Source organism: Pteropus vampyrus, unplaced genomic scaffold (assembly GCF_000151845.1).
Source record: "Pteropus vampyrus isolate Shadow unplaced genomic scaffold, Pvam_2.0 Scaffold196, whole genome shotgun sequence".
NCBI lineage: Eukaryota > Metazoa > Chordata > Mammalia > Chiroptera > Pteropodidae > Pteropus > Pteropus vampyrus.
This window is the reverse complement of record NW_011888977.1, coordinates 1,766,870-1,783,232: the sequence shown is the minus strand read 5'-3', so window position 1 is coordinate 1,783,232 and position 16,363 is coordinate 1,766,870. Positions and strand designations below refer to the sequence as shown.

At 43.1% G+C, this 16,363-nt stretch overlaps 2 protein-coding genes and 1 non-coding gene across 4 annotated transcripts in view; all 3 read left to right on the top strand.

Annotated features, from left to right (window-relative positions):
* The window catches only part of RPL13 (ribosomal protein L13), a 3,820-nt gene extending 613 nt beyond the window's left edge, over nucleotides 1-3,207 (top strand). Inside the window, exons 1-6 of one of the 2 annotated variants that reach the window (XM_011371864.2) lie at nucleotides 438-572; nucleotides 750-870; nucleotides 1,123-1,264; nucleotides 1,471-1,644; nucleotides 2,365-2,421; nucleotides 3,024-3,207. In XM_011371864.2, the coding sequence (XP_011370166.1) occupies nucleotides 767-870; nucleotides 1,123-1,264; nucleotides 1,471-1,644; nucleotides 2,365-2,421; nucleotides 3,024-3,182 (636 nt within the window). In that variant the 5' untranslated portion in view covers nucleotides 438-572; nucleotides 750-766 and the 3' untranslated portion in view covers nucleotides 3,183-3,207. Of the gene's footprint in view, nucleotides 1-437; nucleotides 573-749; nucleotides 871-1,122; nucleotides 1,265-1,470; nucleotides 1,645-2,364; nucleotides 2,422-3,023 lie in introns of those variants that run through there. The other variant, XM_011371865.2, reaches the window with a different exon arrangement.
* On the top strand, nucleotides 1,330-1,414 carry LOC111746669. Its single transcript, XR_002783215.1, has one exon. It is a non-coding gene; the product is annotated as a small nucleolar RNA MBII-202 (small nucleolar RNA).
* A 5,124-nt stretch (nucleotides 3,208-8,331) lies between the features above and the next one.
* PDCD5 (programmed cell death 5) lies at nucleotides 8,332-14,163 on the top strand. The gene is made up of 6 exons (XM_011371863.2): nucleotides 8,332-8,496; nucleotides 9,439-9,476; nucleotides 11,539-11,600; nucleotides 12,391-12,482; nucleotides 13,575-13,646; nucleotides 13,978-14,163. The coding sequence occupies exons 1-6, from the start codon at nucleotides 8,431-8,433 to the stop codon at nucleotides 14,023-14,025; spliced, it is 378 nt and encodes a 125-aa protein (XP_011370165.1). The 5' UTR covers nucleotides 8,332-8,430; the 3' UTR covers nucleotides 14,026-14,163.
* The last annotated feature ends 2,200 nt before the right edge of the window (nucleotides 14,164-16,363 follow it).

Genomic DNA, 16,363 nt, shown 5'->3' with positions numbered 1-16,363 from the left:
TGTTTATGATGCTCATCTCAATGGAGGCAGTATGCACAGCGGGAAGTGTGACGTCTGCAGTCGGCCACGTGGATTCTCAGGGCCACCACTTACTACCGGCTTTTCCTACCTCGGAGAAGTTACCCGATTCGTCCCACAAGCAGAGGGGTTGTGCGATTCCATGTGAAAGTGCATGCGAAGTACCAGATGCCCGGAACCATTCAGAGTGGTCTAAAGAAAAAAACGTGTGTTCCGAATGGATGGGTGGGAACAAAAATTGGGACATGAAAGACGAGGCTTTAGGTGTTGGAGAAACGTAGGACCCGGCAACGCCAGGAATTCGCCCAAACCACCCTGCCACTGCTGTCCCCAGCCTGGGGCACTCCTCCTCAGTGTTCACGGAGCTCCACTGGCAACACCACGCCCTCCCAGGGGCCGCTAGGGCAACTGGGAGCGTAAGGCACGTCATTTCCGTGCTTCCCGGCTCTGATTGGTCACAACGCCCCGGTGCTTCTGATTGGCCGGGTCCACTGCCATCCCAGTGTGCTTTGCGGCCCCATTTCCTTTACGGTGGCCGTTCTCCCACGGAGGAGGTGGGTATGCCGGAGTTCGGCGCGGGCTGAGGCAATCGAGTGCCATCGGGTTCCATCCGCCTCCACTGGCGTAGGGCTCACGCCGCAGTCGACGTTGGGCCGTAGCTGGGCTTGCTGGGCGGGCGTGGGACGCGGCATCCGGGCTGAGACCCGGCCCTGACCCGCTTTCCTCCTTAGGCCCGTAGGGAGCAGCCATGGCGCCCAGCCGAAATGGCATGATCCTGAAGCCCCACTTCCACAAGGACTGGCAGCGGCGTGTAGCCACGTGGTTTAACCAGCCGGCGCGGAAGATCCGCAGGTGAGGGGCGCGTGGAGAGCACGGCCAGGTGGTGACAGTGTCCGGAATGCAAATTCACTTAAACCCTTTTCCATGTGATAACCGTGCAGCACTTTCAGCTCCACGGAGCCGGTATTATAACGTGGTTGGGGGTGGGGGCCGCTGACCGCGGTCTCCGTGCCCTCGCTGTGGCATAAGGCAGTAGACGACGCGCCGGAGTGGTGGGGTCTGCCTTGGGGTGTGGTAACTACCACTTGGCTTCTGTTTGCTCAGACGCAAGGCCCGGCAAGCAAAAGCGCGCCGCATCGCCCCTCGCCCTGCATCTGGACCGATCCGGCCCATCGTGAGATGCCCCACCGTTAGGTACCATACCAAAGTACGAGCCGGCAGGGGCTTCAGTTTGGAGGAGTTAAGAGTGAGTATTCGCAAAACCGCGTTATCAGACACGCATAAATTTTGCTTCCTCGGCTCATGGTCAAATGATGACATTCTCCGGAATCGCTGTACTTGCCTTGATGAAAGTACATTTGAACCCTTTTCCATCTGACGACTGAGCGCTTTCATTAGGATATGGAGATTAGAGGCACCTTGGGGTTTCATTTGTGTCTCTCTTTGGGGCAGGTGGCCGGCATCCACAAGAAGGTAGCCCGGACTATTGGGATCTCGGTAGATCCGAGGAGGCGGAACAAGTCCACGGAGTCCCTGCAGGCTAATGTGCAGCGCCTGAAGGAGTACCGCTCCAAGCTAATCCTCTTCCCCAGGAAGCCCTCAGCCCCCAAGAAGGGAGACAGCTCTGTGAGTACAGTGCTCCCAGCTCCTGGGGGTGGAGGGATGGGAATGGTAAAGGTTGTGGCAATCTCAGGCTGCCCAACCCCACCAGTGTGGCTTTTCTTGGTTTAGGTGTAAATAGTGTCTGTCTCTGTCCAGCTGGGGTGAGAGGGAAAATATTTACTTGCATTCTTTATCTCTCAAAACTTGGTCTTCATGTATAGGCAATAGAAAATTGATAACAAAGTTCCTAAGAATACACAAATTGTCAAAACTGCCAAGATTTACTGTTATGCTCCTCAAACGTGTTCTTTTTCTTTCATGGTCATGGTAAAAAGCTGTTTGACAAGGAGCTAGCTTTTTTACGTTGAAAAATTTTGTTCCTCCAAATGCTTAATATACAAAACAATCTTTAGAACAACGTTGGCAGTGTCCATCAGTGCAGGGTTCTTGGGAGTTGGGTTGGGGCGTGGGTCTATGTTCTGGTTGATATTTTGCTCTACCTGCATCCCTGGTTCATACATAGGTGCTCTTTTCCATCTGTGTCTGTCTTTGTCAGCTAGAAAGAACAGGAATCTGGTGACATTCACATAGGCCAACCAAATACGTGCTTGCAGTTGCAAGCATCTGTCCCTTCCAAGCACACAGTCACCCAATGAGGGTGTGGGGCAGGCTTAGAGGGTTATAAGCTTGGAGCCCTTAGGGAAATGAGCTGAGCCCAGGTGACTTTTCCTTATTAACAAACAGGCTGAAGAACTCAAATTGGCTACCCAGCTGACAGGACCAGTCATGCCCATACGGAATGTAAGTAGAGGTGTTGGGAGGGTACACAAGTTAATGTATACTGGGGTGGGGTTTGCCTCGAAGGGAGTAAAGGGTGGCAAGAACATCCTGCATTCTTAACATATGGACCCCTTCAGGGAAGGTCTTGTCCTCACTTTTGGGTTAGCTTTGGGGATCCTCACTAGTCACTCCTCTCTGCTGAGTTTTTTCCCTTTCCTTGCTATTTGGGAAAGCCCAGGTCACAGGCATCCCTCAGGGTCTATTTGGTGATTCTGGAACCTGCCCATCAAGTGACTGGGCCCTTGAGGTTCCTCTGGGAGAGGGAAAGTAAGTCCCAAACCCCTCCCCACCTTTGTTCAGATTTTGCATTGTCCTCAAGAACAGGACCCCACCCACATTTCTCATGTTTAAGGCAGTTTTTTCTGTCTCTGCTCTAAGTTTGGAGCTGTTTCTAAATTGAGGGAGGATTTTATCAGCTCTCTTCCTTGGTATCCTCTGTGTAGCCTTTCAGCATTACTTGATCTCCCTGCAACGCTTCTCCGGATTCTGCTGACAGTTGGGTCTTGGGCTTCATCACAGGCCTCACTGCAGGCAAAGATTTTGACCCCTTTTGCTTCTTCTAGGTCTACAAGAAGGAGAAAGCCAGGGTTATCACAGAGGAGGAGAAGAACTTCAAGGCATTTGCCAGTCTTCGTATGGCCCGTGCCAATGCCCGGCTCTTTGGCATCCGGGCAAAAAGGGCCAAGGAAGCAGCAGAACAGGATGTTGAAAAGAAAAAATAAAGTACTGTTGGCAGTTTGTGATAAAGTGCAGTCTCCGTGACATCCGTTTGTATAAGGAATGTGGTTGCGGGGCTGGGAGGGGATGGGGGTGTTCTGCATAGCAGCCTAGAGACTGCATTGCATCCTCCTTTCTGCATCTTAGGACTACTCGGTTAGTTGATTAACTTAACAGCATTCTGTGGAGAGGTTATAAATCCTAATTTACGAATAGAGCTGCATTTTTTAACCAGAATTGTTTTCCAGTTATTTTAGCATCTCTCGTCTTAGGACCTCAGCCTTGCTTTATTCACACCTAGATTCTTCCTGGCCTGTCTGTAGCCCTTCACCCAAACTTCTAAGGTGCAAGTGCTCTGGGGCAGAAGACTGGCTTCTGTCCCTTCAAGCCATTCTGCCTTCTTGGCCAGGAAGTTTCAACCAGGGCTTCTCCACTTCTGGCCTCAGCGAGGATGGACCCCAGCTAAATGGTCCCCTCATGTGTGAGCACTGTTTTGTCTGTGTCCCTGATGGAAGCATGGTGCCTGAGTTTCTTTGAATCGAGAGGTTCAAAGTTAGATGCTCAGATAAGGCAGTGTTGTCGCTTGAGAAGCAGCCTTAAAGATAGTCTTGTGTTGAATGTGTATATTTTGTGTGGACCCTCTCCCTGCAGGTGCAAATTTATGTCATGGCTGATGTGTATTCCTGTACTTAACAGCTGTTAGAATTTGGAGGGCTACTAAACATCTAAAATGAATAGTTTAAGGTACTGATTTTGGTGTAAATTGTGTCCTATATAAAGGTCAACTGAGGTGGAGGTGTGGGAATTTGAACCTAAGCTGTGTCCCTGGCAATCTGAAAGATGTGGAAGGGCTGCCTCTGGATGATGGCCTGATGATACTGGTTCCATTTGTTTTGTGCTTGGGCACCTGGTGAGTTAGAATAACTTACCCGGAGCAGGTGGCTCTGCCCTTCTACCAGAACCCTTGCTGTTGTCTTCACTGGTCAGGAGCACAGGGACCTCCAGATGTGTGTATAGGCAGAGGGCCCCACTGCACTAGCACCGAGTTCCTTCCTTCCCTTAGACATGACATCCACCTTTAGTCACCTCTGCACACACTCTGTCTACCTTCCATTGTTGTGCCACTGAGTTCTCAGGCCGTGGGTGAGGGACCCATGTTTTAGGACCCTGTTAACACTTGGCCCTTTGTCTACATTTCTGTGAAACAGCTCTCTGCCCATGCTTAGCAGTGGTAGTATTACAGTGTCATGCTGAGTAAGCTGCTTCTCCTGGCTCTTCTCCCTTTCCATCCTTCGTTCTGTGCAGCAAGTATTCAGGTAACAGGGACAGGCTCTGGCCCCCCCAACAGGTAAGCTAGATGAGCCATCTGGTGGAGCCATCCAGGATATAGGCCTGATCCTGCGTACTGCGTGGGAATGCTCTTGGTGCGTTTATAGGTTTATTTTAATGTCATCCAGGACTGGCCCAAGTTTGTTGTGTGAGCCTGTACAGGAAATGACAGGGATTGGGCAGGCAGCAGTGAGGTTGAGGAAGGCTGCATGAAGGCAGAGCTAGAGGCCTGGAGGGTAGATTTTGCTGATCAGCCTCAGAATCCCCAAATTCATGCTCAGTTCCCTGGTTGAATCCCAAGGGTTGTGATCTTGCATCTGGGGAACAATGAAAAACAGATTAAGACAAAATGTGTGTACTTAGTAGAGATGTGATTCCTTCAAGGGAGTTGGGGGGCCTTCCCTATGGCTACCTGTATGTCTGACTGTCAGCCCGAAGGCAGCACTGCTAGGGCAATGGGGTCCTTTGTCCACTAATCATCCCCCCTGGCGCTGGGGTAGCAGGATTCTAGGATGATCTGGGATTCTGCCCCTGGAGTATAGGCTGGGATTTCTCCATGAGTGTGGGCAAAACTGACGAGAAGAGCAGCCGTGGTTCCCTGAAGGCAGAGGTGCTGCAGGCTTTGAGGGAGCCACAAAGCAGCAAGGACACAACTTCAATTCTTTCACTGCAAGGAACTGAATTCTGCCACCAACCAAGACCTCTGATGTGATGACCCTGAGCAGAGAAGCCTGCATGCTGTGTCACATGCCTGCAGGTTTTAGCCAACTGTAATTATGTAGCATAGAAAACTAACCCAAGTACATGTAGTGATTCCTTATCCCTTTCTACAGCTGGATAGTATCCATCAGTGAGTGTGCATTCTTTAGCCATCTCCTCTAGATGCACTTGGCAGGGGTCTGATACATAGTAAAAGGATTATCTACCATGAACAGGTGGAATTCCTGGAGTACAAGGAAGTTTGAATGTGTGAAAGTTAAATAACAGATCACAGAAAAAGAAGGGAGAAAAAGCCACATCATCATTATCTTGATTCAGAAAAAACACTTGACAAAATTCAACACCTTTTCATGATAAAAACACAACAAACTAGGAATAGAAGGTAACTACCTCTAGATACTAAAGGTCATATGTGAAAGACCCACAGCTAACATCATACTCAATAGTGATAGACTGAAAGGTTTCCTCTAAGATTAGGACCAAATCAAGAATGCTTACTTTCACCATATCTCTTCAACATAGTACTGAAAGTCCTAGCCAGAGCCAGTAGGCAAGAAAAAGAAAAAGCATCTAAGTTTAAAAGGAAGAAGTAGAGTTCTCTGCAAACAGCATGATCTTACATGTAGAAAGGCCTAAAGATTTCATTTAAAAACTAGCGCTAATAAATTCAGCAAAGTTGCAGGATACAAAGTCAACACACAAAAGTCAGTTTTAGTCGTATACATTAACTATGAACAGCCCAGAAAGGAAATTCAGAAAATTCCATTCATATTAGCATGAAAAAGAATAAATACGTAGAAATAAACTAAAACTTGAAGGCAAAAGACTTGTACACCAAAAACTTCAAAATGTTGCTGAAAGAAAAGACAAATAGGAAGATAACCTGTATTTATGGATTGAAAGACCTAATATTGTTGAGATGACAATACTACCAAAAGCAATCTACAGATTCAACACAATCTCTGTCAAAATCTCAATGATGTTTTTTGAAGCAATGGAAAAATTTATTCTAAAATTATATGGAATCTCAAGGGACCCTGAATAGCCAAAATCTTGAAGAAAAGTTGGAGGTCTCACATTTCCTGATTTCAAAATTTACTACAGTTATAGTATTCGACAGTTTGGTACTGGTATGAAGATAAGACATATAGAACAATAGAATAAAATAGTACAGGAATAAACTCTCACATATATGGGCAGATTATTTTCAACAAGAGTGCCAAGGCCATTCAATGGGGAAAGAGGTAGAAATAAAGATAAAGTAATAAATTATGAAAGAATACTGATAAATTTGATTTCTTTTGGAAAAAAAATGGCTAGAAAATATCAAGAAAAACGAAACAATAACCCAAATAAACCAAGTCAACAGTCAATCCCTAAAAAAGCTACAACCCCATATACAGGTGTGATAGCCAAACATTTCTAAAATGTGAAACCCTGAAGATAATGAATGGTTCTCTAGAAATTAAAATTATCTTGAGAAACAGAAAACTTGGACAGACTGATGACCCTAGAAAAATTTAAAAACTGTCAAAAGGATATATTTAAAAGGCCCAATCCAGATGGTTTCATGGAGAGTCCTTTAATTTCTGCTCTAAAATAGTCACACCTACGTAAAGAATTTATTGTAGTTTTGTGATTTATTGTTTAAACCTTTAAATGATCCATTGGGAGTATATTTTGATTTAAGGAATGACGTGAGAACACCTGTCTCTGCTGATTCTGTCTTACCATGATTCTTGTTCTTTCTCTTCATGAGTGAACCCAGGCACCAGGCCAGGTATGTCTGCATCCTCCTAACCCAAGGCTGCTGTTTGTGAGTGGAAGTCACGTGAGCCATCACACCACCCATTTCATGAACGGTCTAAACCGTGATACCCTGAATTAGGAGTCAAGACTCAAGAATTGAAAGAGATATTTATACACTAATATTCACAGCAGCATTATTAACAGCCTATAGTAGAAATATCCCAAGTGTCCATTTATAAACAAAATGTGGTATATGCATATGATGGAACATTTTTCAGCCTTAAAAAGGAAGGAAATTCTAACACATGCTGCAACATGAATGGACCTTGAGGACACTATGGTGAGATAGGCCAGTCACAAAAAGACAAATACTATATAATTCCACTTATGAGGAGTTGTTAGAGTAGTCAAATTCATAGAGCCAGAAATAGAATTGTGTTTCCAAGGATTTGGGGGAGTACAGAGTCTAGAGTCTCAGTTTCACTAGATAAAAAGAGTTCTAGAGAATATAACACTATTAAACCGTATATTAAAAATAGTTAAAATGGTAAAATTTATATTTTGCCAGAACTGAGAAAACAGCAGGTGTATAACCTGCATGATTAACAGGATTAGGGAGCTGCATATTCCACCAGCTCCCCCTCCACACACGTGATTGCTCCTACTCCAAACACTCGAGCGTCCTGGCAGGGAGTTCAAGCAGCCACAGCTCCCCACCCTAACATCCTCCAACAGGCTCGTGGGGAAAGAGGTGTCCAGAAGTTTACACTACACCCCACAGCCTCGGAGGAAAGGCCCGGTCTGTGTCCAAGTTTCACCCTCCAAGTGTGCTTTAATTTGCCTTCTTAATGGCCGGGTGACCATTAAGAAGTCTCTTCTATCTCCGCCTCCGGCACCCCTTTTACCCATTTTAAGTGTACAATTTAATTTTTTTTCAGCAAATGAGTTGTGCAAACCTCACTGCAATCCAGTTTTAGAATTTTCATCACCCCCCCCTTAGCCTTCCTACGCCCCAGGATCCTCACCTATAAATGGAGATAACATGAGCCTAGCACATAACAGGCCACTAACAAATTCTACTTGTTATTATTACATTTTTTGATGATGGCCTCCTTCAAGATTTCTCTTCTCCCTCCCGCAAACTCGGAGTAGACCATGTAGTGCCGGCAAGTGCAGAGCAACGATTCGTGGCGGGGAGGTGGGGCAGCGCTGGAGAAGGCTCCGCCCACCCGCTCTGCCCATCGTCCCGCCCCCACCCCCTGCGATCGCGGAATCGGGCCTCTTTCGGCGCCCTGACTGCGTCCGGCGGCGCGGCTCCGGGTTAGATTGGTGACGCCTGGCTGATACGGGCGCCTGCGCAGTGGGGAGGGCCGCGTTCGCGCCGCTGGGCAGCGGGAGGTAACTCGGTGTGTGGACCAGAGTGCGGTCGCGGCTGCTCAATTCGGACCCCGCAGCATGGCGGAGGAGGAGCTGGAGGCGCTGCGGAAGCAGAGGCTGGCAGAGCTGCAGGCGAAGCACGGGGTGAGCACGCCCGCCAGGCCCATCGCCTGCGGGGCGCCGCCCTCGCCCGGGGTGGAGGGCGCGGCTCCAGGAGGAGGCTGTAGGCGTCGCGGCCGGTGCTCAGGCCCCTGGCCGAGGACCCCCACCGCTGCCTCGGCCTCCGAGGCTGTCTTGGGCCTCTCTCCATCGCATGGGGGCTCGGGCAGCAAGCCGAACACGTGCTGCCCCGGCCGGGTCCGGCTCCCGGCCTCTCCGGGGTAGCAGGTCGGCTCTCCTCAGAAGTTGGCCTCGTCCGGTCCGGCATCGTCCAGAGCGGAATGTTCAGCTCCTCGGGTCTTCGTGCCTTTAGCTTTGGGATCTAGCCTGATTCGGCTACTGTTCCAGCTGAATTATTTTCTAGAATTCAGTTGTTCTGCCTCAAGTAGTTGCCAAACATTTGTTGAGGGACTGTAGAGTGTCGGGTGCTGAGGATACAGCGGGGAATATCCAATCCCCTGTGACAGAGTTGACAGTCTCGGGAGGGGCCAACACTAAACACTAACCCCATAGGTGAAATACTCAAGTAATGACTATATTGTTAAGAATGGGAGAGGACCGTACAAGGATTGGAGCGTGACCGTCTCCAAGGAAGCGCCATTTAAATCATCAGCGTCCCCAATACAGCAGCACATTTTTTCCGCCCAGAAATTATTTTTACCTCGTAAAATACGGTTTCATTGTACAGAGACTCTCCTACCTAATGGTTGTTTGTATTCTAAAACATTCTATTAGATTATGACTTTAGAAGGTTATCAAAACATTGTAGTAAGTGGAAACTCCCATTGACTTCTGGGAGACCCAGCCTTTAATTATTTGATAATAATTTGATCTCTACCACTGCAGTAGCCGATTCGGTATCAGAAACAGAATAGTTCCAATTTTCTCTGTAAAGTTACTCAACTGAAAGATAAAATTTTTTTTCAGGATCCTGGCGATGCAGCACAACAGGAAGCAAAGCACAGGTATGGGCCGGAACTCTGAACTTTTTGAAGGATAATTTCACCAAATTTTTTTGTTTTACACTTTAGTTATTCGTTTGTGAATCGTAAAGTTTTTCTTGACATAGTGATTTTTTAAACTATCAGGGTATCTTTGTTATCAACTTGTTAAATGTGTGGAACCTTACAGCACTTATTACCTTGTTAACACAATTATTGGTTGATGTTTCTCTGATAAACTAGGATTACCTTAAAATGAGCATAACAATAGGTCTACCTCATAGAGATGTTGTGAGGGTTGCATGGATCCAGTGCCTCATAATTTAGTAAGTGCTAGGTAAATACTAACTTTATATTCTTTTAATTTTATCCCAGCACAAGGCAGAACACATCACACATGGCGTATTTATTGAATGAGTAGTTACCCCATCATGCTACCTTTTTTCCTAATTGTGAAAAAAATACATAACATAAAAGTTACTGTAATAACCGTTTTTAAGTGTATACTTCAGTCATGTTAACTACATACTTATTGTGCAATAGAACTTTTTCATCTTGCAAACAAACTATTTATTGAACAACTCCCCATTTTCTCCTCCCTCCATCATGCTGCCTTTTAACTTACACAGCAAATATTTATTGAGCACTTGATTTAGGTCAGACACCATGCTGGGTGTATAGAAATAGGTAAGGCAGAGAAGGTTTTTGTCCTTATGTGGCTTATTTTAGTGGCAGAAGACAGATGGTAAGCACTTGGGATAGCGCTATGAAGAAAATAAAACCATGAATTTCATTAATTCTGAAGTGTACATTTTTCCACGTATTAACATATCTGAAATTGGTATGGGTCTCATAATTGATCATTGTTGTCCTAGATTCTTTCAGAGAGGATTTATTTTTGCTTCTGCCTTCACTTGGGCACATTCTCAATCTGAGATGTCTTAAATTCTCTCGTCGAGGTTCTCCCCCTCCCTCCACCTTGGTAGTGTGAATTCAGACAGCAAACCTATAAGACTAAAGCTTGAAGTTCAAATTCTCAGAGGAATTTTTTTCTTCCTCCACTTAGGGCAAAGTCTGATGCATGCATCCTTACTTGCTGTCCCTTTCTGCATGGTAAACCTTTCTTGTTTATCTTGTACTGTGGATGCTGCTCTTTGATGCCTCAGCTTTGAGTTGGGGATCTCTTATTAGAGTTCTCATGTACGGTGTTTTTTTGTTCTTAGAGGTACATAACACTATGGTTCATCTTACAATTAATAGCATTTTAAATTCAGTGAAATATAGTAACAGTAGTTTATGGCAGGGTTGAAGTACTCGGGCGCGATAAGGTATGGCTTTGCAAGTGTTCATGAACCATATGGGGACAGTTAGTGAGCACAGCCACCCCCAGGTTCCCCTCAGTTCAGCCAAAAATATCTCTGCTTTTGTCTGTGTTGTATATTAAGTTCCTTGAAGGACTTCACTTTAAAAACATTGCTGCTACTTAAAAGTTTGAAACCACTGTCCTTGAAATATGAACTAGTTCCTACTTATATAGGTAGGAAGATTCAAAGATAGTTGCAGAGTTATAATTTCACCCTCTCCCACCCAAAAAATAGAACTGAGAGTCTCAAAACATGGGATCTGGGTCTAGCTTGGCCACAAATACCTATGTTTCCGTAACATAGCTTATTTAGGTCTTGGTTTCTTCATCTCTTAAGATAATTGCATGGATTAATCATTTGGTCTTTCTCATTGCAAGAAATCTCTACAAATTTCTAGCACTCTCCCACACTAGATACCAAATAAATGTTGGTAATGGTGGTTGAACTGAAACTACCCTGAATTGTGAATATGTAAAGTTTTACCTTTCAACCTGGTAGGTTTACACCTATACAATATACAATATAAAGCTGGGTTTTGAAGACAAGAGTAGACTCTTCTATAACAATAGCTGCTACCATCCAGACAGCACCTACTATAGTGCAGTCTATGTATGCAGTGGGCTTCCATCCTGGGAAATGTATTGAGTGAGTTACATTTTTGTATGTTCAGTAGGAATGCTGACAGCTTAGTTCTAATTTTGCTTGACCTGTTTTTATTGTAGGGAAGCAGAAATGAGAAACAGCATCCTAGCCCAAGTTCTGGATCAGTCAGCCCGGGCCCGGTGTAAGCATCTTCAGTTACCTTTAAGTTATCTCCATAAGATTGGCTTGGGTTAATTGAATAAGGGATATATATGAAATTAATACTCTCTCTAGAGTAAATATTTGTTTAACCTAAAACCACTTAAGATACAGATATTTGTGAGAAATGTGAAGTTTATAAACCTAAAGAAATATACTTAAATTATTAAAAGCAGCTCAGTCCTCACCTACCAGGGAGATGATCTCCAAGTGCTTATTAGGTAAAATTTTAGGAAACAACTCCTAAGTCAATCCAAAAATGTTGCTGGTAGTTGATGTGGGTGATGGAGGCATGGGGATGTATTGCATTCTGTTTTAGTTCATAATTTTTAATAAGAAAACCATGAAGAAAAAAAATGAGCCCATTGGAATGAACTAGTATCTTTTGTATTGTAACTTGAAGTCCAGCTTAGAAGAGGCAGCCTTGGATTTATCTCTACAATTATATGTGTAGTAATGTATAACTTGTTTTCCAGAGGGCAATTGTTCATTATTTTAAAAAGTCATGGGGCTTAGAACCTGAGGACCCAAGTTTAATCTTGGCTTTGCCACCCCTTCTGTGTGGCCTTGACTGAGATTGACATGGCTGAACTTTAGTTTCCCATTTTTAAGAGGGGTAACGATACCTTCAGCCATACCTTCTTTGCTAGTCTCCAGTCATAAATAAGTCCATGAAGTGCTTTGGAAATGTTGGTTCTTAGTTTTAAGGTATAATATAAGTACATTTAGTTTTTATGCCTTTTTGTATACTTACTTTTTTTTTTTATTTTTAGTAAGTAACTTAGCACTTGTTAAGCCTGAAAAAACTAAAGCAGTAGAGAATTACCTCATACAGATGGCAAGATATGGACAACTAAGTGGGAAGGTAAGCTTGGACTGCCTTGAGGCAGTTTTACCTATTGCTACCTACTTTATCAAAACATATCTTCAAAAGGTCACTTTCATCTTCTGGTTGCAGAATTCTTGTTGACTATTTCAAAGAAGCAATTTTTAAAGGAGAAAATAGTTATATCTACCATAAATCCTAAAAGATAATTAATTGCCTTCGCTAAAATCCTGCTTCTTTCCTGACATTGCTGTGCAACCTTGGTGTCTGTGTGACTGTTAGGGTCAGCTGGCTTAAATTGCTCCTACACTGAAACAAGGTTTCTCAATAATACTAATTAAAATACTACCAATGTAGGTAGATGTTAAGCTTATTTTGCAAATGAGGCGGTGCTAAAATTCCTGGTCATTACGTGCATTGCTGTAATGCCATGGGGTATATTCTGGCAAGCCTGACTTTCCTTCAAGATCCAGACGCGCCCCATCTGTACTGGGAAGCCCTCTGCTGCCACCACAGCCTGCAGGGATCAATTCTGCCCTAAACTCCTTACACTAAGAATGTGTGTGGAAGAGACAATGACTGGTTCATCTCTTTTGAGTGACTTATTTCCTGCATAAGCTTCTCAGGGGCAGAGGTGATATGTCTATCCCTGAACTTAACAGAGTGGTGTAGGTGGTTGTCTTTGCTACCGGTGATAAATGTGTTCTTAAATGCCTGTTAACTTTGGATTTTTCTGAGGAAGCTAATTGATGGATACCCCTCCCCTGCAATGAGGACTAGCAGAGCAAATTTTATTTGAAATTTAAACCACTATAGGCATACCTTGGAGATATTGTGGATTTGGTTCCAGACAGCTACAATAAAGTGAGTTGTAATCTTTTTGCTGGTGGAGGGTCTTCAATTTGCCCTCACTTAAAAAAAAGAAAAATGCAATACCTGTGGAGCATAGTAAAGTGAAGCACAGTGGAAGGAAGTATGCCTGCAGTTAGAACTGGTGGTTTCAACTTACTGCCCCACCTCTCCTTCCTTCTTGGCCTCTACCCCATACCCTAGAAAGATGAAAACGTTTCAATCTGCTGAGGTAAATTCTTTGTTTAAAAAAAGTACTGTTTTTCTTTCTGCTTATCCTAGGTAACAGAACAAGGTTTAATAGAAATCCTTGAAAAAGTAAGCCAACAAACAGAAAAGAAAACCACAGTTAAAGTAAGTTTCCCCAAGTGTACATGGCAAAAGAAAAAAGATTGATATTTTAAATGATGTGTTGAATATACATCTGTTGTATCAAAACCTGTTTTAGCCCATACACGTTTCCATTTTGTAACACACGGAAGTTTGGGGAGAAAGGTTGCATGTTTTGAGGGTCTAATTTTTAAGGCTCTTCTGTTTTCGTTCCCCCTCCCCTTAGATGTAAAACACTAAGTTGTTTTGAAGACCGAAAAATGTCTTGCTGTAGTGGGTAGAAATATTTCTTCTCAGAAAATCTAAGTTATGCTTTATTAAACACATAATGACACTTGTTTAATTTCCCCCCTAGTTCAACAGAAGAAAAGTAATGGATTCTGATGAAGACGATGATTATTGAATTTAAGATGCTTAGACACTGGAACTTAATGGAACAGTTCTAGGACAGATAATACTTGGCAGAAGTTAAGATTTGATTGAATGTTTACTTTATTGTCTATATGCCTTTAGAAAAATAAACTTGTTACGTAAAATAAAACAATGTGGGGAAAGTGGTTTTAGTACTGCAGCTGAATGACAGAAGATCTGCATTTTGCATTTTTTCCTTTCCTGCCCAAAGCTTTTAAATGTGTAGCAGCATGAATATATCCTTTGTAATTATGACAGTGTTAGGTAGAAAAGTGGCCTTAGCAGAAATAGAAGCTGCTTGAGCAGTCTTCAGTAAGAAGAAAATAGCATCCAGTAACATCATGGGAGTTAAAACCCACTGATTAAGCTGCACCAACTTTAATATCTAACATCTAATCTTTCCAAGGCATAGGTTCTGACAGCAGGTAAGCTCTTTTTCTTCCTGCAGATAGTACTTTCATTTAAGAAAATATGTAGCTTTGGTTTCATATATAATCTGCTTTTCAGTGGCATTGAGATACATTAAATTATCTAACAAATATTACCCCTATCCAAAAAACCTCTATAGAGCGATACTTCCATTGAAAAGAATTCCCAAAATAAGCAGGGCATACTGGTAACAATATTTCAAAAATGATAAACATGTTTGTAAGAGAAATGACTTCTCATGAGTAAAATCCAGTTGAGATGGTTTGACAAAATTAAAACATTTCGGTAGAAAATTCTGGGTTTTTCACTGATAAAGTTGCAGGTAACTTTAAAGCAAATGTCATCTCATATTGTGCTTTACTCCCACTAGGTTCTGAAACCTTTGCTCGTAAATTTAAATCATAAATTTAACTCTCAAGGGAGTTGTTCGGTATAATCTTTTAGATATTTTAGTCCTGTGAGACCCAGTCCAGGAGGAAGTTACAACATTTAATGAGTTGAGTAGGAACAGTAGCAGAAAAGTGATGGGAAATATTGTTTAAGTGCTTTAGCTAATATACTGCCGAGGTATGTTTAAACTATATTTGAGACTTTACTGTATTTGAGAGTTTGAGACTTGAAATTTGTAAATAGTGAATGAAAAGTGTTGGAATTAAGTGTCTAGCATTCCTGAGTGAACAAATGAATAAGAACCATTAAGAACATCAAAATTTTTTTAAAGGAACAATTACATAGTCAAAATAAGTTTTGAACAAGGATTTTGAAAAAAATCGCAGTTACAGGTAAATTTTGCTTTAGGTCTCATTTACATAAAAATGCTGGAGGGAGACTAGACAATTTTCAGCAAATCTGGTTACTTGCTTTCTTGCCTAATGGCAACTATGGATGTGACTGTGTAAAGATTGTCACTCTCCTGTCCTTCAGAGATACTTCAGAATGGAAAGTGGTTCTGTATACGAGGATAGAAGTTCTTGAAGGCAACAGAGGTGGAGTACTTTCCGTCCAGGGAGTGGCGAGTGGTTATTCCAAACTTTTTAATTTAACCAACAATACTTCGAACCAATTTCTGAGTTGTCAAATTACGTTTAGTTTTAAGTGGGAAAGCATTGGAGAAGAAAACAAGTGTTTTTAAAACTACTTGAGGTAAATCACTTCAGATGGCTAACCCTGCTGATTACCAGGGTAGCTTAAGAGAAAACTCCTCCGTTAAGATTGAAAGTCCCATTCAGGGTATTTATATCTCCAGATGAAGGGTACACCAAGCTGGAAACTGCCAGTTCAGATGACACCGCCAGTCACTGCCAATTGGGCCTCGACACCAGCTGTGATAGCATAAGCAAATTGGCCCCCTTCTCTGAACCTGTTTCGTCATGTGATGATTCTGTCAGCCAGGGCAATTGTTAAATTTAAATAGGGGAATACACAGAAGTATATAATTTCAAAATTGTGTTGCGCCGTCCAAAAAATTGGGTGGCATCATTGCATCATGGAAATGGCTGTGCCGATAAACTGCATAAGATATAGATTCTTAATTAGCAACTCAAGTTGTTTTGTTCAAAAGTGAAAAGGCTGATGAATAAATTGTCAAAGCATCAGTGATCATTTCCTGTTTGGGCTAAGAACCTGTAGTATATTCATTTTGTTCTGATTTTAAAAGAAAACTTTGAGAGCCCTAGGCTAGGTGTCTGGTGTATTGTCAGCCCTGGTCAGGGGAGATTGGTAATAATCTCTGAATGATCTAGTTTGCATGTTTCAGTCACACACACATCGTTTCAGTCACACACACACCTGCAACTGAAAAATAAAATGTATATCCGTCCAATGGAGGAAGATTATAGTAGAGTGGCTTAGAAACAAAGATCTCCATAGCAAAATGTTAACTAAAAAAGTAAACCATGACA